Below are 21,467 nucleotides of genomic sequence, written 5' to 3'. Positions count from 1 at the left end.
GCTTGTCTTTTGGTGATGAAACTGATTGCATCCGAGCTGAAGTCATTCAGCTCGCTCTCCACTAGAGGCCCGGCCTCTGCGTGGTTCTTTGCGGTGTCTGCGCCCTGCGCAGACCCGTGGTCGTTGGCCATGTTGTTGGGGGAGTCTGCGCCCTGCGCAGACTCATGTGGTTTGTCCATTGTTGTAGCTGACACTGTGCAAGTGTCAGCGGTTTTCTGCGGCTGCTGTATTGCAGTCGTAGATCCTCCCCCAGTTAAAGTGGGAGCCCTCACTCCGAGTAAACTCGGTAGACGTGGATGCCGCATGGCATTCACGTAGAACGGTGTATGCCCGGTCGAGGCATGCACTGAGTTATTGATGGCAAACTCTGCCATCGGTAAGCACTCGCTCCAGTAGTGGAACGAGTGAGCGTAGCTCTTCAACATATCGACGAGCACGCGATTCACGTGCTCGGTTTGACCGTCCGTCTGCGGATGATCCGCAGTCGACATGGAAAGCTGGCTCCCAAGAAGTGTAAACACTTCTTGCCACAGGTGCGCTGTGAAGCGCGGGTCTCTGTCCGACACGATGTCGGTCGGCATGCCATGGTGTTTGAACACCATGTCGACGAGCAGACGGGCCGTCTGCTTCGCGGTCACCTCTGCTGGCACCGCAGCAAGATGTACCATCTTGCTGAAACAGTCTACAAAGACCACAACACCGGTGTTCCCTCCGCTATCCGGGGGAAGACCAAAGATGAAGTCCAAAGACATGGACTTCCAACACTCCGACGGAGTCGGTAGTGATTGCAGTGGAGCCTGCGCGAATGGCGCAGGCTTCACGCGTTGGCATACCTCGCAAGCACGGATGTACTTGCGCACCCACTTATACTGGTGGTGCCAGTAGAAGTCGTGCGTGAGAAGGACGTAAGTCTTCTCACGTCCGAGATGTCCCGCAGTCGAGGCATCATGATACTCGTACATGATCCTGAGTCGCTGGTCATGGTCATTTGGCACGACAACGCGATCCGCGTTGTCGTCGACTGCGTTGTAGAGTAGCAGTCCGTCGTGCACACGAAAGCGGTGTGCACGCGCTCGAAGGTGTTTGGGCAGCTTCTGACGGGACTTGTCAGAAGGCGCTGTGCCATAGGCCAGCAAGAGCTTCGCGTCCGCGTCGTGCGCGTACGCGGCCTTCACATCATCCAACAGAGATGATGTGGGTTTGCTCGATCGCATCGCGTCAATGGCATTGACGTCAACAGCTTCTGCATAGTCCGGCCGACGTGATAACGCATCGGCCACCACGTTCAATCTTCCGGGTTTGTATTCGACCCGGAAGTTATACTCCGCAAAGAATGAGAGCCATCTCGCCATTCTTTGTGAAATGTGTGGCGACTTCACTGCGGTACGCAGTGAAGCATGGTCGGTGTAGACCACAAATGGTCTACTCCCAAGCAAGTACACTCGGAACTTTGCGAGTGCATACTTCATGGCAAGGAGTTCCTTGTCATGCACCGGATAGTTGCGCTCAGCTGGCTTCAGCCGACGCGATTGGTAGTAGACGACACGATCACGGCCCTCGTGATCGTGCTGCATCCGGATGCGTCACACACTACGTGAAATGGGCGATCTTGGTCAGCCACAGCCAAGATCGGCGCCTCAGTCAAGCCCCGCTTGATTGCATCGAATGCCTTTTGGCAATCGGGTGTCCAATTCCACACAGCTTCTTTCTTAAGAAGCTGTGACAGCGGGCGGATCTTGCCCGCATAGTCCTCCACGTATTTGCGTAAGTACGTGGCCAAGCCAAGGAACTGTCTCAGTTCCTTGACCCTTGAAGGCGTTGGCCATTCATTGATCACTCTGACCTTTTCCAGGTCAGGGCGAACACCATTCTTCCCTACGAGACACCCGAGGACGGGTATCTCGCTCGCCCCGAAGATACACTTCTTCAGGTTCGCGTAGAGCTTATGCTTTCGCATAAGCTCAAGTAGCTTCCGGAGATGCACCCTGTACATCTCAATGTCGGTCTTCCCGTCCACAGCCCGGCTGTGGATGAACACATCATCGAAGTAACTCGGTGCGAAGTCGCGCACCGAGCGCAACAAATGCGTCACGCACCTGTTGAAAGTCGCAGGGGCATTCTTGAGCCCCTGTGGCATTACTAGCCATTCCCAGAGCATGCCTCTTGGCGTGCTCACGGCCGTGAGGGGGATATCGCTCTCACGCATTAGGATTTGGTAAAATCCATATCGCAAGTCGAGAGCACTGTAAACGGTGCTCCCGGCCATCGAATCGATGATAACATCTTTTCGCGGTATCGGCGTCTGCGCCGGTACCGTCGCATCGTTCAGCTTGTTATACGCATGAACGATGCGCCATCCGCCCTGTGGCTTTTTGACACAGAACGTCGGAGCACTGTGCGGGGACTTTGATTCCCGTACTTGTCCTGCTTTGCGACGACTTTCAAAGAAGTCGTCGATCGCTTTTACTTGCTCTCGCGGCAGTGGCCACTGCCGCGTGACACAGTACTTCGTGCCCGGCACGAGATCAATCTCGTGCTGAATGCCCTTATCCTGCGGAAGCTCCGCAGGAATGTCTTCCGGGAGTACGTCTTTGTACTCCCTCAACAATTTGTAATAGGGACTCGACTTCAGCGAGTCCCAACCTTGTTCCTCGAAGCGCTCTCGCTTCGACTTCGCACTGAGAGTGTCTTCACTCTCAGTGGTACTTCCCATGAAGAGCTGCCTCAGCTCTTCGCTCTCGCTCGCCGTTCTTTCGCTGTCCGAAAGAACGCAGACTTGCTCGATGCGTCCATCGTGCAAGTCGCGCGTGAAGCGCTTCCAGCTCATGGCTGGAAGCGAAGCCAACTCCGACGCCGTCGTCGGAGGACTAGCGAGTTCCATCTCACGATACTGGAATCCAGTATCGGTGCGCGTCAAGACGCTTAGCGTCTCGACGTCCGGCGTCACCGCCCCAGTCTGCCCAGCAGACTGTTCTTGTTGCGTCTCGGTCACGGACCGAGACTTGCGCAGCGTTCTCCGCTTGCGCCGTCTTCTTGTTGTGCGGAGCCCGGCTCCGCACAGTTGTTCTTCTGGTCCAGGCCCGGCGGTGGACAGTCGTTCGTCGGCGGACCCTGTCCGCGGGCGCGCGGTATCAAGCCCGGCTTGACTGCATTTTCCTTCGTGCAGCCCGGCTGCACGGTAATGTGTCCCTTCGCCGGCAGACCCTGTCTGCGGGTGCGCGATATCAAGCCCGGCTTGATCGCATGGCGCTTCGTCGTGCAGCCCGGCTGCACGACAGCATGCAAATTGCGTCAGTGCGGTACGTTTGCAACCGTCCGCATTGTTTGCAGCGTCAACTCCCGGAGTTGACACGCCTTCGTCACCTCGACGCCATTCATTGGCGGAGCCCCTCATGACCGAGGGTGCGTCGGCTCCCGGAGCCGACGCGTCGTTGTCGACCTGACCGCTTCGGGTCAGGGACTGTCCCTTACTCGATTGAACGTGGGTGTTGGTTCCTGGAACCAACACATCTTTTTCTTCCGACGTGGGTCTCACTTGTGCGCGCCCTCGCGCACTTCTTGGGCACTCCGGGACAGCAGCATAAAGCGCTGTCTCGACTGGTGAGCCGCGCGCACCTGCTGGTGCGCGCTGCGGTAACAGGGCCATCGCTCTCTGTTCCGCTGTCGCGTCCGAAGCGCACGAGCGTGCGCTTCTTCCAGTCTATCACCGGATCATGCCGTGCAAGCCACGGCATGCCCATTACTACGTCGAATTTATCGTCCAGGTCCAGGACGATAAAGTGTTCGACAAACACTCGTTGTTTGTACGAGAAGCGCACGTTCACGACGCGCTTCTCGGTCTTCACGATGGCACCTGTTGCCAGTCGTACCTCCAGAAGATTTCGAGGGGTATCTACCTCCTCGAAAGTCAAGTCTCGGCAGGCTTCGTAGTCGAACAAAGTTGTTCGACGCGCCTGAATCTACCAAAGCTCGAAGAGAGTCATTCGCTCTCTTCGAGTAAACCTTCAAGATGACTAGGTTCGGCCTGTCATCTTGTTTCTTGCAGTGAGAGCTGGTCTCACTGGGGGCTGCAGTCCTCAGTGTCGCGTGCCCGATGTCGGCACGCGCGACTGCATTACCAGTAGGGCGCCCCGCGCCTACTGGATGTTCGCGTTTTTTGTTGGTCCGCGGCGATGCCTAGCATCGCCACGACGGCCACCTCCACGGGGCATGGGAGCTGTACACTCCCGTGCAAAGTGACCGATCCTTCCGCAACGGAAGCATCGCACGTTACCTCCCTGCTGCTGGTAACCAGCAGTTGTTGCGCTCGAGAGGTCCATTGGCTCCGGACCTCCCGTCCTCGCTACCGGGCGCGATTGCGGCCTCGGTACGTTTACATGGAGTTTAGCCTGCCGCAGGCTAAACTCTTCTTGCATGGCAAGAGTGATTGCAGCTTCGAGAGTACTCGGGTACTCTCGGAAGAGATAGGTCTTCACAGGCCCATCTCTAAGCCCCTTCATGAACGTGACGACCTTGGTCGCCTCGTCAATCGGGTTAGTCACGATATTTGATACCAAATATCGTGCGCGCTGCGCGTAAGCATGGACGTCATGCTTACCCTGCTGAAGGTCGAGGAACTCCGCCCTCGACCGGAACTCGTTTGCGGGGGCTCAAACGCTTGTTTGAGCTCCTCTTTGAACACTTCGTACGTGCTGAAGCACGTAGGATCGGAGAGTCGGCGTCCATACGCCCAACTCCTTGCGCGTCCGCCAAGGCAGGACATGGCGAACGCGACCTTCGACAGCGGGTCGACGATGCGTCGAGCCGCTATGGCTGTGTCGAGTTCGACAAGCCATCGGAGGAGAGGCTCGCCCTCTCTTCCCACGTAATTGCTTACGCTCAACTTTAATGGTTGAGCACGCGGTGTCGTCCCTGACGACGCCGTCACTGAGGAAGCAGCGTCACGCTGCTCCTTCATGATGAACCCCAGAGCAACACCATGTTGCTCCGTCGGCGATAGCGTACGCAGCATTGTAGCTATCGCCGCTTCTCCAATGACTGTTGACAGTCGTCGGAGGGCCTCCCACTCTGGGTCAGACAGGTGGGGACAGTCAGCGCGTGCAACATGCGTTGCAGGCGTGTTGGAGCTCTCCATGGGCACCTCCGTGCTCATGTGGTTCTCGGCTCCGCGTTCGTACACCGCGTACGAACGTCAAGCAGTCGGTCGTTGGACGGACTACAAAGTGCTACCAGGTGTAGCGGATCTAACTTGACTCACTACTTTTGCTTACACGTCGCGCTACGTGTATGAGGAAGCGTAAGTACTTAGTAATTACTTAGGTTAATTATATTTGAATACACAAATATAAGTTAACTTAGATAAGACTCCAAGTGACTTAGATTATGTAAAATGAGAACTGTATTGTTTGTAAATTGATCTTCCTCCTAAATCTGCTAAAAACTGTTTATCATCTATGGAAGGGATTGACAGCGGCTGTCTGTCAGAGCCCCGCGCCAATATGTTTCTAATTGGTAGCGCTAATATGTCTCTAATTGGTAGAAAGATGCTGCTTTCTACCAATAGGATCTTTGGGTAGGTGTGGACCACTCATTGTGGTGGCCCACTTCAATGTATCCATTGGTGTGACTTACACCAAGGTGAGGAAGTATCTAAAACTTTTAACAGATATCCTATCTGTTAAATTCACACGTGGCTTGTAACCACTTGTACGTGTAACCCCGTTACAAAGGCGGACAACCAAAGGGACTAAGTATCTGTGATTAGCTGAAAGCAAATACACAAGTATGTCTAATCGCGAAATTTTGACGATCCCAGTGCTAACACACTCAGCAATTATTTAACCATGGAAGTTTGCTGATGTTTTTGCGAACACTAATGTGCAAGTGATGACATTGTCTGCTGCATCTTGAGATTGAATACAGAGTACTCGGGTCTGCTACCACCCGACTGTATCTGCAGTTTTAAACTTGGCTTCGTCTATGACTGGTGGTGTCAGATTCGCCTCTTCCTTGCAGGCCTTTAACATTGCAACAAGCGAGTCCCGATTCTTCATCCACTCTTCCCAGCTGATGCGCCAGTTTCCCACCATTTTGGCAAAAGCCTTGTGTGCTTCTTGGACCGGTAATAGTTTCATGTGAACATCCTGAGGCTCCTTGGTAATTCCAATACTCAGCTTGTTCAGCTACTCCGTAAGCGCTTTCTCGGTATCCGGATTAACGGCATCACTGCAACATTTGAGGAATTCTTCGAGTGTGAGCACTGCACTTGAAGGCGTCCACGTGAAGTCTCGGATGATTTTTTCTCTGTGGCACATTGCTACTTCACTCTTTTCTTCTCCCTACCATCAGAAAATTCAACACACTAACAGATTCGTCATCTTCAATTTCATCAAACGCAACCATCTCGCTGTCGCCATACCTGAGTTGCCAATTTTCGCTTGATCAGCTGTTGCCCTGCTTGAGCGATTTGTGTTTTCGTTTCCGTCGGGTCTGCTCCACGGAGAAACGGGACGAGGCCATCACAACCTTGCTGTACCATTTCGGTTCCCGTCGCAGTCTCTCTTCCATATAGAAACCTGACTTGTGTCACATTCGACTGTTGATGTACATCAACCCGGAACCCATTTCGAGAGGCTTGTACAGCAACAGTCACCGTTTTACCAGCATATTCAAATACGCGTAGCAGAGTTCCCAACTCATCGCAACATGGGTTGACCCTTTGTGCAGCACATGCGTAGCCGCGATCACTATTGACGCCAAAGAATACGTGCTGTGGAGAAGGTCGAGCAAACCGTCAGCACGGTTGTTCGCAGCTTGTAGGTCCTTCTTGGCTTGTTCCAGGTCTTGTTTTAGCGTGTCCATATCGCGCTCAGAATTTTCGTTGCCTCGCATTGTTGGATTGGCCAGCAGACCATTGTTCGCCGTTTCAACGCGTAGTTCCTTCTCTTTCGACGGAAATTCTTCCTTCACCTTGACCAACGCTTGTTCCGCCTGCTCCGCTCGAGACTTCATGTCGTCCAGCTTGTGTCTGACGCTTTGAATCTCGGCTGTCGCTTGTTTCTCTCGGATTTCTGCCTGATTCATGGCCTCTCGCAGCAGTCCCGCAATTTCATCTCCCTTTATCGCGGATTTCATTTCAGCTTCGTGCAGTCGGCCCAGCATGTCCTTCTCCTGTTGTAGTTGGTCCACTTTCATCTGAGCTTTCCTCAGCGCAGCGACGAGTTGGGATCTTTTTTGCTTTAGGGAGTAGCGTGAGCTGCGCATTGGGCACACTCGAGGTTGCCATCGGGTTTCTCATTAGGTTTCGGACCCATGATCAGAGCGGCGGAGTTTGTGTTGTCTTAGTTATCGTCTTCACGCCCCACTCGGATGATTGCTTGGGATCCAATTTTGAAATGCTCCCTCCAGGGGGGAGGGAGTACTAGCAGAGTCAGTTCATCACCACTTTTTAGCGTATCAGTGCACACCCTGGATCGCTGCATACGCCAGAAACACAGTGTATCTCCTCAGTTCGCGCACCACTACATTTACATATCCCGGTGAATCTGTTAGATATCGATGAAATATATCTACAATTCAGTGCACTATAGTCAATTTCCTCTCAAATCGCTTCCCTTCATTTCCAAACGCAATCGGCTGTACTAACGTGTAGTGATACTGAAATCACTTGATATGCGTGTCGCTCTGCTGCAGGCCATATTTTGCTAGGCAACTTACGGGTTTATAAACCGAGTGCCAGTCTCCCAGCAATGTTTGCAATCCATGTGAAATGATGGAAAACAAAACCACCCATTCGCTTTTTACTAAACTTACGTAGCGTTTGTGTAGGGACTACCAATGGAGCGGTGGTTTGCTCAGTATGACAACTGATGTAGCAAAGAAAAAATCTATTTTTTTCGAAGAGTATCTATCAGCATCAATGTATACTTCCCAACCGTCGTGAGTTCGTACTCCGTCGGACGCGACACCAGTTGGTCCCTCGTTTCTTTCTTCAGATTGTGGTATGAAGATTCCTGCATCAAGCATCCATAAAAGTCTATATAAAAAACTTCCATATATCCGAGTGTGCATCACGACAAAGTGCTAATATCCTCCTTGCCTTTGTGCGTAAGTACCTGGTCATGTCGTGTCTTCTCTGAGATCGGTTGTCGTGTGACGCCTAAATTTGAAAATAAGCTGCAAAATGAGTGGCAAAGCTTGGTACCGGTGGACGCGTGGTCCCAACAGTAGAGCTGGAGATTGTGTGACGTCAGGGGGTCATATTGCTGACGTCCGACTGCCCATTCCATACATTATCTAGTACTTCCAATACAAGTGTTCTAACAAAAAAAATGGGGATGAATGCGCTTGTGACATCCGATAAAATACCCGTTTTGAGTGCCTAAACCTCCATACATTACGAAAATGTATGAAACCCAGGTTGTGACGTCACTGGCAAGTAATGACGTCATTTGCCTTGGCATTGGGTTACGCACACCAACCTTTGATACCCCGCTGTATCTGTTGTCACGATTCTTTCAATAAAAGTAACTTAGCGTCCTCATCGCTAATCACCCTCTCGAATCGCTTCCGCCACCTAATGGCTAACCCTTGTCTGTACGAGGTTTGAATTTTGTCAATGCGCCCGCACTCACTTTTCAAATTTCCAAGCGCACAACAACCCCACTCAAAAACGCTCAGGCTGATGATCGATGCTAGAAACGCCCAAGGTACTACTTGCTGCTAACGATATGTGTCATGATAAGTGCTGGATCGTGTCGAGTTGTCTGTATAATCGTTTGCTTTAATGCTACAGGATTGTATGGCGTATCCGATGCGAAAGTGGTGCTGCGTTCAAACGCTGCGATTCATCGTGTGAACACGTGGCACAATCCGCCGGTGCAGCAGGTAGGAATTCGATCGCAGGGCCGTTAGCGCAGTTCGCACACATCAGCGGTCACAAAGGCGTCTTAGCCGCCTGGACACCAACCTGGCGCTCTTGCTTCTGCTCGACTTCGTGTACTTGGACGTCGCCACGTTCCCGGTGTTGCCGTCGGAGTCGTTGTCGGCGTCCCGCTGGGAGGTCGCCTTCCTCGCGGCGGCGCTGCTGGCCACCGACCTGGCGCTTTTGCTTCCGCTCGACTTCGTGCTCTTGGACGTCGTCACATTCTCCATGTCGGTGCCATGGATGTCGGACGCGGTCTCTGCTGGTTTTCGTGCTGCTCTCGTCATCGCCTCGGTTAGCTTGTCGCTTTATGGCTTCTACTCACGGTCAGCTTGTTATTTAGAAAGACTGCATAAATTACAAATATGACAATGGACGCCTACCATATATGCATTAAAGGCCTGTCATACCTGCAGAAGATATGCAGCGGCATATCCGCGCATAAATCTCGTGAGACGCAGATATCGTCTCGATAAACTGGACGCCTTCCATAAATACATTAAACGCCTGTCATACCTGCAGCAGATATGCAGCGGCACATCCTCGCATAAATCTCGTGAGACGCAGATATCGTCTCGATAAACTGCACTATCCCTAGTTCTATGCGTGTAGCCATCATAAACGTTTTGTCTTGGTGTTTGTATATTTTATGCTGATCATCACTCCTACGCTTGCATCCTTCACTCTGCGTGTATATCGCCGTGCATATATCTTCCGCCAGAGCAAAGCGACGCTCATTTTCGAATCTACCTCCGACGGTGCGAAGACGACAGCAAGCTCCACTTCAAGAAGGTGTGTGCGGCTGAAGAACGGAATGTGCTGCTCTTTGAGAGGACTCACCAGCTGTTTGTATGCAGTAACGATGGTGCGCCTGATGCACTCTGCAGTTCACTGGAGGCTTCGGTGCATCAACGACACGCCAAGCGAGGACGAAAACACGCCTCCGAACACTCAGTCCTGTCAACAGTACGACCACGGCAGCAAGCACCGTGACGATGGTGTCAGCGACTCCGCCAGTGCTACTGGCACGGCAACCCCTCCGTGGCAGACACCTGAGAGAAGCCACCCCCTGTCCAAGGCAGCGACCAACCCGCCACCAAGTCCGGAGACGACAACTCGCTCATGCTCCAGCCCCACCACGTCGTCGCCAGTGCTGGTGGAGAGGCCGCCGAAATTTTCTGCGCTCCCGAGAACGCGCAAAGCGCTTCAGCCCCGCCACGAAGGTCGGCGCACACGTCGGGACGCTGCCGCGCCTTACTCTCACCGACGATCGGTGCCCCATCGTGATGACCGTCCGATCACCAACCCACGCGGGGTAATGCGGGTCAATATGGAGGTGGCAGCTCGGGCTCGACTGCACGTGCCGCGACCACGTGACCAGTTTGTGCCAGCCCAGTGGCCGCACCACGTGATCCACCTGCGTGTGCAATTCAACCCGCTCGCGACGGTCTTCCCGACGGTGCCTCACTATGGGTGGTGTGACTGTCCGTCAGCTTGCCGGAAAGAGAAGACCGTGCACGCCGTGATCGCGAAGAAGCGCGTGCCCGTACTCAAGATCTGCTCCTATTGATTAGTGCGTTGACCAAGAAGGAGTGCGTGGAGGCTGACAAGTTCAGATGTCATGCGTGATCAGCAAAGCGAGGCTAACCATTTACCTTGCAGTTCCTTTGTATTTGTCACTTACCACTAAACCTCCCAAACCAAACGTGTTGTTCATGATCTTCTACCGTTTGCACAATAACTTCATGACATTCTAGCATGCTCGCTAGAGCTTCATGATCCACTAGCGCGTTCATCATATTGCATCTACCCTCATACAAAACGTTAACAACAAGTTACTGTTGTAGTCGACGATACCATTCAAATCAACTACAAAGAGAAATATATTGTTGGTTCATTACAAAACAATGCTAGCTTGGACTCTACTCGTTTGATAGCGACATCTCCATGTCGCCTGAAAACGTCGTACGTAACTGCGAGATGCCGACCGTGCGGACACGGTAGTTAGCCATTCTGAAGACGTTGTTGATTCTGCGGCCACGAAGAACGGGGTCGTACGGCAGCAGGAGATTAAGGCGGCTGTATACCTTATGCATGCTCCCCATCCCCCACTCCGCCGCCTGCCGTACCGAAGTGATGGCGTTGTGAAGCGTCCGCGCAGAGCTTCTCAGCGACGACAGAATTCTGTCGAGATCTCCGTCTTTGAGCGGTGTCAGGATGCGACCGACCATGGCGGTCGAACATGGAAATGCGGAATCCGATACCACGTTTATGCGTGCGTCGGGGCAGTACGTGGGGTCGAGTAACTTAGTTCTGAAGCCGAACGAGGTGTCCGAGTCGTTCCATGACCCGGGGCAATTATGCTTGCACCAAATGATGCAGCCATCGGCTGCAAAGCAGATCGTACCAGTCACGAATACTGTGTGCAACCACCCGTTATACATGGCATTTTGCAAGTCAGCATTAGAAGGCTGTTGGACCTAAAGTATTAGTTATTAGTACGTTGTATTTCTCTTTAAGCAAATAACAGTTTTGCAAAGTGAAACTAACCTTGAAGTTCTTCCCATCAATGAAGCCGAACGTGTGCTTGAAAAAGGAAGTTGGACTACGAGCTGTAGAGCTTGAAACACTTAAAGACGGCTTCGGGCCGAGATTGCAAACCAAAAGTAAGATTGATTGAGTGAGTTTTAGCTTCTAGCCTGCCTACTATGCTCTCTTGTTGGCAAAAAGAAAAGCAAACATCTGTGGGAATCGAACCTACGACCTTCGAGTCAAAGACCCGGTACTAACCCACTAAGCAATACAGACTTGTACAAAGTCATGGACACCCTACTCCTACATATGCAAATACTATGCATCCACACGCGCATCCACGCAGCTTGAACATCCAGACGCGCTCCCACGCGCTCGTCCTCATGCACACGCAACCTGCGCGTCTCATCTTGAGCATTGGACGCCGCCACAAAGCCTCGCACACGCGCACACACACACGCACGCACGCACGCACACGCACGCACAGACACGCACGCACACGCACACGCACGCACACACAATGGCGCGCCAAGTGTGAAGCCACGCGCACGCATCACCCTTTAACACTCTCCTTTGATGCGCTGTGCCTGGCGTCTTAGTCGTCCATGCCGAGTCCGACGATAAACTGGCGGTGCTTGGGTCGTGCCAGCGCCTTGGTAAACCCGTCCGCGATCATCTCGTCTGTCGGCTTGTACTCAAGCACGATGATCTTGTCTTCCACCTTCTCGCGCAAGAAGTGATATTTCAGGTGGATGTGCTTCGTACGTGAGTGGTAAGCTGGGTTCTTGGCCAGCGCAATGCATCCTTGGTTGTCCTGGAATATTGTAGTAGCACCCACACACTCAGCCCCCACGTCCTTTAGTAGCTGACGCAGCCGTACTGCCTCTTGGGGGGCATTGTATAAGGCCATATACTCTGCCTCCGTGCTCGATGTTGCCACTGTCGGTTGCCGCTTCGACTTCCACGAAATCGCACTCCCATTCAGGAAAAACACGTAGCCTGTAGTCGAGCGCCGAGTGTCCAGATCGCCTGCCCAGTTCGCATCCGCGTAGCCGAACAACTCTCCCTTGGTCCCGCCGTTGAACACAAGCCCCAAGTCTTGAGTCGTCTTCAAATACTTTAAAATCCTTTTTGCGGCCACCCAATGAGACTTGTTGTAGTACTCGCAAAACTTGGCCACTTCACCCACAGCTTGAGCAATGTCCGGACGGGTGCAAGTTGCGAGGTACATCAAAGCCCCCACCAACTCGCGGTACGGGTACTTAGGCGCGAAAACTTCGTCCTCCGAGGGTTTCACCAGTTTCGAGTTGCTATCCGCTGGTGTGTGCACTGCCTTGCAGTTTTCTACACCGAACTTTTCTGCGAGTCGCTGAATATACGCTCGTTGGTTCATGATAATGACCTTGCTCTCACGGTCGCGGTGGATCTCGATGCCGAGACAGTACTTTAGCTCACCGAGCTCCTTAATGCTGAACTCACGCTTCAGCGCCTCCTTGATCCCAGTAATATCTGCTTTCGTCTTGCTGAAGATCATGAGGTCGTCCACATAGACGACAATAATGCTGAACTTTGAGCCAGAACGCCGAACGTACACACACGGATCCGCCGCCGATCGACAAAAGCCTTGGCTTTCCAAGTGCTTATTCAGCTTGCTGTTCCATTGACGCGCCGCTTGCTTCGTGCCGTAAAGTGCTTGCATCAGCAAACACTTCTTAGTCGGGTTGCTTTGGTCCTCGAAACCATCTGGCTGGTCCATATAGAGTTCCTCGTCCACGTCACCGTATAGAAACGCGGTGTCAACATCCACGTTTTCAGCCTCCATGTCTTCCTCTGCAGCAATTGCCACAACCATGTTGATGGACTCCTTGCGTGCTACAGGAGCGAACGTTTCCGTGTAGTCAACTCCTGGGCGTTGTGTGAAGCCCTTTGCCACCAAACGAGCCTTGAACTTGATAATTTTCCCGCTCGGGTCTCGCTTGATGCGGAAAACCCACTTGCATCCGATTGCCTTTTTGTCTGATGGCATATCCACCAAAGTCCAGGTGCGGTGATCCTCAAGCGACTTCATCTCGCTTTCCATGGCACGCAGCCACTCGTCCTTGTACTTGCTGGGCATAACTTCGTCGTATGAAACAGCACGCTCGCCGTCGTCGTCTTCAGTAAGTAGACAGTAGAGGGAATCGAACTCACCCTCAAAATCGTCCAAGTTGAACTCACCACGTCGAGCCCCGGGGTACTCGTCCTGGTAGCGCACAACTCCACGCCTTTTGCGTGCCGGACGCACCATCCACTCCTCCTCGCCATCTCTCCCCGGAGTGCTAGAGCCACGCGTCGGCACAGAGTCAGTCGGCCCGCTGTGATTATCAGGTTCCCGCGTGGGTGAGTTGGGGGCGTGCGGAAACCTTCCTCAACGCTGGGTTCTTCCGTGCGCTCCTCTTCTTCGTCGTTGCCGATGATATCGATCACCTCCTGGTTGCCTTCCTTACGCGCCGTAGCGAGTGGGGCTTCAGCAAACGTCACACTCCTTGAAATCACGATTGATCCGTTAGTTGGGTCCAGCAGTCGATATGCTTTGTGCTGTTTGGCGTAGCCGAGGAAAACGCACTTGATACCCGAGTCATCCAGCTTTTTGCGTTTTTGCTTGGTCACATGGGCGTAGCACTCGGTCCCAAAAACGCGCATGTGCTCCAGACGTGGCTCCCTTTTGTAAACCAGTTGGAACGGGCTTGAGTGTGGGTTTGAAGTGTTAGGCAACACGTTCCGAATGTCTGCTGTAGTCATCATAGCCTCACACCAGTACGACTTGTCAATCCCGCTCTCTTTCAGCATGCAGCGTGTCATTTCGACCAGCGTACGGTTCATTCGCTCTGCCATACCGTTTTGCTGCGGGTTGTGTGGTACCGTAAACTCCTGCTTGACCATCTTGTCGTCGCAAAGAGTCTCCATTGCTGCGTTGCAATACTCACCACCATTATCACTGCGTAACACCTTAATCTTGATGCCCGCGCTTGTTTCTGCCTCTTCGAGAAATTTCTTGAACGCCTCACACATTTCGCTCTTCTTGCGCAGTGGATAGATCGTCACAAAACGGCTTTTCATCAAAATAAAGCTCACAATATACTTGTAGCCCGACTTGGATGCGGGTGTGACAGGCCCCAACACATCAGAGCACACGGTGGTGTCAATGCGTGCACTCTCCCTGGCTTCGAGCTCCTTCTCGGTTGAGCTGAAAGGCTTGCGTGCTTGTTTCGCAGTCGCGCATACACCACACACGGTTCCAGGTGCTACTTGCGCACCACTGAGTTTTCCGTCCTTAACCATGGAGTTCAACGTGCTGAAAGACACGTGACCGAGACGCCGATGCCACAGACCAACGTCGTTTTCAGCCACATGACACTCCTCACCACCATCAGTGTTGAGGTACATCAGCTTGCCTTGCTTCCTACCCGTCGCCACAACTTGGCTGCCGCGTTTCACAACGCACCGCTCGCTGTCCATAGTCACGGTCATACCGCGTGCTGTTGCAGCCGTGAGAGAGAACAGGTTCTTGTTTAAGTCTTCAACATGCAACGTGTTTTCCAGCCGCGCGTTTATCCACGAACTTCCAGTCCAGACACGCAAAACAACTGTTCCAAAGCCGAGAATCTTCAAGTTCGCACTGTTCTTTGCGCTCAATATGCTGCGCGCAGTCTTTATAGCCGAGTACTCGTGAAAGGCGTCGCGTGTCTTGCACATGTGTGCCGAAGCACCACTATCCATCTCCCAGCTCTCGTCGCAAAAGCGTCGGTCGCGTTAAACGCAACATTTGACTGGTCTTGGATTCCATCATCGGGACTTGCCCTAGAACGGCAATCCCTCGCGTAGTGGCCCATCTTGCCACAGTTGAAACACGCTCCGGAGAATCCCTTCTTGCGTCCCCCGCGTGTGTTCTTCTTCTTCTGTTGCTGCTTTCCATTGCCATTACCGGCAAGAAGCGCGGTCGCCTCTTCGACGCGCGTCAAGTCCTTTTGACGCACTTCTTCCACAATCAGCTTGCTCACGAGGTCTGCAAGCTTGAAATCGCTCACTGACATGCGAAATGCTTGAACCAGGCTCTCGTAGCTCGATGGTAGACTCCGCAACATCGTCGCGCAGACGTCTTCTTCGCTCGGTTCACACCCCGCTTTCTTCATATCCATCACGAGCTTCTCCAACTCCGTTACGTGATTGCTGACGGAGGATGCTGTAAACTTGAACGCCGAGAACTTCTCTTTGAGCCACAGTCGGTTCGCCATGTCTTGAGTCTTGTGGAACGTTTTCAATGTGTCCCACGCTTCCTTCGCAGTCTTGGACGTCACCACGTGCATCAACTGCGAGTCGTTGAGGTTGAGCACAATCGCCGCGTGCGCTTGCTGCTCCTTCGCCAAGGCCACCCCGGCTTCTCCGCTGACAGCATCCCACAATCCCTTGGACATCAGGTACATCTTCATCTTGTAGCTCCACAGCGAGTAGTTCGAGCCGTCGAAAGGCTCGACTTTGAACTTGGTGTCGGTACTTGGGCTCATAACCAAAAGGAAGTTGGACTACGAGCTGTAGAGCTTGAAACACTTAAAGACGGCTTCGGGCCGAGATTGCAAAACCAAAAGTAAGATTGATTGAGTGAGTTTTAGCTTCTAGCCTGCCTACTATGCTCTCTTGTTGGCAAAAAGAAAAGCAAACATCTGTGGGAATCGAACCTACGACCTTCGAGTCAAAGACCCGGTACTAACCCACTAAGCAATACAGACTTGTACAAAGTCATGGACACCCTACTCCTACATATGCAAATACTATGCATCCACACGCGCATCCACGCAGCTTGAACATCCAGACGCGCTCCCACGCGCTCGTCCTCATGCACACGCAACCTGCGCGTCTCATCTTGAGCATTGGACGCCGCCACAAAGCCTCGCACACGCGCACACACACACGCACGCACGCACACGCACGCACGCACACACACGCACGCACACGCACCCACACACAATGGCGCGCCAAGTGTGAAGCCACGCGCACGCATCACCCTTTAACACTTGAGAAGTGGCTCGCGGGCTTCCACGAGCTGTGCCAATTCGGCTTGGCGAGAGGGGGACGGCCACGAGATCCTTGCCGGGGCGTAGCCGTCTAGCGCACCTGCTAGTGCCTTCTCCGCATGGCGTAGTGTTCTCGATATGGTGCTCGGCGGAGCACCGAACATCATACACAGGGAGCTCTGCTCCATCGATCCAACGTAGAAGCACAGGACCAGGACCAGAATCTGGTGGTAGTGGCGTAGCTTCGGGGGGCGCCCACGTGACGTGCTGCGTGGAATGTAGTAGAAGCGGCGAAACCGCCGCAGTAGCTGGTCGAAAGCAGACCTGACAACGTGTACGTATTAGATGTAGCGCAGAACATTAGCGACACTAAGATAACATCATACCTGGTTAAGCTCGTCGCGTTCAGGAAATTGATGTCGCTGCCGTACGTGTACAGCATCTTCCACGCGGACTCGTTTGGCGCGTCCAGGCACTGGATAGTCAGGTAGTGTCGGCTTCGTATGGCAATTTTCCACGCTTCCTCCACCAGCTTGTTGTACACCTCCCTGCGCACCTCGTGCAGCGCTTCCTCCTGTCTGAGAAAGGCACCAGTCAGCACCACCAGCGCATCGACGTCCTCTGCACCCATCGCTTCGACACGTGGGCCCGAGGCGCGCCAAATCCGAAAGTGATGAAATCTGGAAGGAGTGCGGCGTTGGAGGTGTCCGGTGTGAAGTGACGGGTACATTTTCAGAGCCATCAAACGGCTATTGCAGTTGCCTGCTTCAGGGCGACATCAAGCGGACACAAGTGACACATGTACGGTAATTGCGGTGGAGCTTCCGAGCGCTATGTCAACATATATCTTTTTAAAACCTGTCATATCTGCTGCAGATATGACAGGCGTTTAATGTATTTATGGTAGGCACCCAATGTACGCTTTCACCAGGGTATCATTGCATGAAGTTCAAGAGTACTCGTTCAAGTATAACCTGTAAATTATTTGATCGTTCAATATAACAGTATATATGGTATTTGAGTAACAAAGGCACGATTTCCCAAGGGTCGGATCATCCTGCATGGCGCCCTTCTACAAGTACTCGGTGATCTCGTCCAGCCCCTTCACCGTCGGGTGTACCAACACGCTGTCGCACGTCTTGGCGCCGAACTTGGCCGGCTGGACCGGTTCCGTGAGTGGCAGCAGAAACACAAAGCGCCCCGTGTTCTGCGTCAGAACCAGTTGAGCGTCCGTGTTCCCCTCCATGCCACAGTCCTAGTTGACGTCCACCGAGTGGGGCTTCAGCTCTTCCGCCAACTTTTGCGTGTGGTAGTTGATGACACGTTCAGCGCCAAGGCCCTTCACGAAGTCGGCATTCTTGGCGCTGGTCGTGGCGACCGCGCACGTGCCAATGGCATAGGCCAATCGAATAGCAAACATGCCCACAGAGCTGTTGCCTCCTAGAACGAGCACCTTCTCGCCCTTCTGGAGATTCGAGTGCTCCACCAGGGCCTGGTAGCAGGTGAGGCCGATGAGCGGAATCCTGGCGGTCAAAGGTCAGGTTCTTGGGCTTCTGAGCCACGAGATCCTCGTCGAAGACTGCGTGGTCCGCGACGGTGCCGCACGCCGTGAAGGACGTCACGGCGTATGCCAGGTCGCCCACCTTGAGGCGCTTGGCCCTTCGACCACCGCGCCGTCCGTGTCGAAGCCGATGCCGAAGGGCTGCTCGGGGGTCGGCACCTTGCACGTGAAGGCCTCGCCCGCCGCGTCGGAGGACGTAGTCGATGGGGTTGACGGTCGCACTGGCCACCTTGATGCGTACTTGGCTGGGCTCGAGCTCGGGGCGCTTCACGGGCAGGTGGAGCTTGAGCCCTTGTGCCTGTGGGCCGTAGTGGTCGTACTGGTACGCGCGGTAAGTCTGCGCGACGGGCATCGATGGCGTAGAGGACGGTTCTTTCTTGCTCCCTTACTTGATAGTCTCGACGCTGCAGATCGAAGACTGAGACTTGGACCGGGCTCCGTTATTGGGCGGGGCTGAGCGTACGTAGCCCCTGAACTTCACCACGGCGGTACTGCTGCCGACTAGAGGAGGTTCAAATTGCACATGCAATCGTACACCTCCATCATGATCTATAGCGTGGAGAGGAGGTCCAACGGGTCAAGCTCGCACGGCTCCGCCATGGCCGCGTTGTCGTCCTGGATCCGGTGCACGAACACCATCCGCTCATCCGTGGCAGTGTGCCGCACCTTCTGAAAGCTCAGGAAGTTAAAGTTGTCGAATTGCCGCTGCGGGAGCTGGTCGTCCAGCACCTTCATGTTGTCCTGTAGCGAGCAAAACGAAGCTCAAACGATTTGATGCGGCTTGATACGCCCCGAGAAATGAGTCCGAACACATCACTTGCCCAGGGACCGTCTCCCATTCCGATCACAATAATGGCTGCAAGCAAACACAGCAAGAAAAATCGCTCGGGTTAGTGTGCTCGGCCTTCACAGCCTACATGATGTACGTACACGGTCACTTACAGAGAGGAAGAGTAGACGCGACTACAATGGCCTGGGCGGTATCGACCAGACTCTCGTTCGCCAACTGGCTGCTTACCTGCTTACGAGCACGATCAGCATCTGAAAACCCGTGACCTCACGAGCGACGGCAGTCCCCGTGTCGAATTACCGATCCCAGGTTCACCGGCTTATCTCCAAGCGCAATTGTCGGCGTCAGGTCATGGTAGCGCTGCCAGATCTCGTTAAACTTCTACATCCGCCCATCGGATCCTCTGGTTTATAGCCAAACAGTGCGCCCTCCAGCGTTTTCGAGACGCCAAAGCTAGAAACGTTGATGCTGCTGTCGGCGTCGAACTCGACCAGTACGCGGCCACGTCGTGTCAGCGCTTCCTGCTCAACCAGTATGCAGGCATTAGTAATGGTGAGTTGACAGCAACCTCGAATTGGTAGGCTAACGCTGTGTAGGAGCCGAACCTGGTACGGATTCAACATTTCGACGCTTGGATTCAAGGCGTGCAGGCATTTCTCCTCGAAACTCTGCTCCCCGTTTGTCTACATGGCATCGCCGCACTAACGTTTTCAGAGCTGTTGACAAAACTTTAAAAGCGTTGAACGAGGCTGATACCAGGTTTGCTATCGTGTAGTCAATCTGTACAAGTTCGTCAGTGTGTGACGGTAAATAAAATGCCTAAACCAATATGTGCACTACGTACTGCGAGCATCATGTTCGACGACTCCAAGTTCATGTTCCTGTGTACGATAGTGCCAGCAAAATCCACGCGAGTGAGCCACCACTAGACTGTAGAACAACGAAATCTACTCCCGACCTTAGAGCCTCTTGAATTGCCCCTGAACTGTGCAGACAACAAACGTGATTGTTAGATACCTGCCAAGACGCGACAACACAGCAGGGGTGGCTGGTACATGTACCAGAGTCACGGAGGATCCAAGATGGTGCGCCCGGCCTTCTTGGCGGTGCATGTTCGTTGGTGCTTATGGGGGATAGCAATGGCCAACGAATGACCAAATGCTGGACTGTCTCAATTCTCTACCGGGTCTAGAGCGACCATATTCCTAAAGTGACAACCGTTTAGTTAGTATGGAAATTCACTTCAGACATCCCTCCTGTGGGACTAAAATCAGGGTGCTAGCGGTACGACTTCAACTTGTATACTGCGAGCAGAACTGCGCAAAGCACGCATGCAATATTCAGCACGTGCTCTACTGCGCGCTGTCACTTTGTGAGGAGAGTACCAGTAGTGTCATGCCCGGTGGCCCGCACCCAACGTAGATATCCCCTCGCGCTTCACGCTCCATAGATGTGGTACCTCTTGTTCAACGGATTGCCTCCAGATGCCTTCACTTTCTCGTAGCGCTGACGGCACTTCTCCCATTTCCGCAGCAGCGTCAGCCCCTTATTGTTTCCCAGGTACTCGATGCACAGCTCGATCTTGGCTTCATTTCGGTAGTTCTGCATGATCTCGCGGTACTCGTCGCGCGGATACCACATGTCAAACTCGTGGTTGAGAATATTGTCGATCTTGTTCTTTCAGCGCTGCGAAGCCAGAGTGCGCTAAGAGGACATCTCCTCCATAGTGTCCACCACGATCTTGATCCTTCCGTAGGCAGTGATAAAGTCCAGGCAAAGTCTCGAGTCTTCCCGCAGTTCCAGTCCACGCGCTCCCAGTGCCTCCGTCAGCGCAACGTAGCGCTGGCTACACTACTTATGGTAAGGCCACTTGTTCTTGAGAAAGCTAATTGAATTCTGAAAGCTTTACAGGACCTACCAGCACGCTGTCTTCACCGCCTACCTGCTCGTGGTCCCCTTGGGCACCTTGGAGCTTCATCCTGCTGTCGCGTCGTTGCTCAGCCACCGACGCCATTGCTTCACCACGCGCACTTGGGCCTGCCACACTTCTGCAGCACCCGCACACGCATACACGCAGACGCTCTCCCTCGTAGCGTCGTCTTCTCTCATCTTCTCCCTGAGCGCCGTGGGGCCACACACCGCGCGCTCTGCGACCTCGCTCACTTCGTCGCCCGCCTTCTTCATTTCCTGCTTGTGCCGTAGTGCATCCATGTCGCGTTGGGCCCGAAGAGTGTTTGACGTTGAAGTGGGTGCGAGTGTTGGTCCTGTCGAGAAGCGCGGTAGTTGTGGTCAATGTGCGGGGTAGACGGTTTATTTAATACTGAATTGCTACTGCTAGCCTAACATGCATGCCTCGCTGTGCTCCTACGCGGGCACAGGGCTCTCTTTGCGTATTTCTGGGGTTTTCCTTGACTATGTGCTACCCTGCGTCTTTTTTTTCATTTCTTTTCTACTAAATGCATGTTCCATGTTTCTTTTTCATGTTTTTCCTACAAAATGCATGTTCACTGTGACGGCGGACCCTCTCGGGTAGCTGCCACAGGAACTTCAAGCCTCTGGCCGCGAGCAAGCAAGCCAGAGCTTTTGCGCCGCATCGCTCTGGCTTGCTTG

General features: G+C 53.4%; 3 protein-coding genes across 3 annotated transcripts; 1 reads left to right on the top strand and 2 right to left on the bottom strand.

Annotated features, from left to right (window-relative positions):
* Positions 1–6,648: 6,648 nt before the first annotated feature.
* IUM83_04398 (uncharacterized protein) lies at positions 6,649–7,194 on the bottom strand (the record flags this gene model as incomplete). Its single annotated transcript, XM_067928477.1, has 1 exon — positions 6,649–7,194. One exon carries the CDS (start codon positions 7,192–7,194, stop codon positions 6,649–6,651), a length of 546 nt encoding a protein of 181 aa, XP_067792786.1.
* Positions 7,195–8,956: 1,762 nt separating this feature from the next.
* IUM83_04397 (uncharacterized protein) lies at positions 8,957–18,524 on the top strand (the record flags this gene model as incomplete). The annotated part of the gene is made up of 3 exons (XM_067928476.1): positions 8,957–9,249; positions 18,379–18,398; positions 18,478–18,524. The coding sequence occupies 3 exons, from the start codon at positions 8,957–8,959 to the stop codon at positions 18,522–18,524; spliced, it is 360 nt and encodes a 119-aa protein (XP_067792668.1).
* A 2,307-nt stretch (positions 18,525–20,831) lies between these two features.
* Positions 20,832–21,068, bottom strand: IUM83_04396 (uncharacterized protein; the record flags this gene model as incomplete). The annotated part of the gene is made up of 1 exon (XM_067928475.1): positions 20,832–21,068. One exon carries the CDS (start codon positions 21,066–21,068, stop codon positions 20,832–20,834), a length of 237 nt encoding a protein of 78 aa, XP_067792657.1.
* Between the last annotated feature and the right edge of the window lie 399 nt (positions 21,069–21,467).

Source organism: Phytophthora cinnamomi (genome assembly GCF_018691715.1).
Source record: "Phytophthora cinnamomi strain GKB4 chromosome Unknown Contig33, whole genome shotgun sequence".
In the NCBI taxonomy this organism is placed as follows: Eukaryota; Oomycota; class Peronosporomycetes; order Peronosporales; family Peronosporaceae; genus Phytophthora; species Phytophthora cinnamomi.
This window is presented reverse-complemented; position numbering and strand designations above follow the sequence as displayed.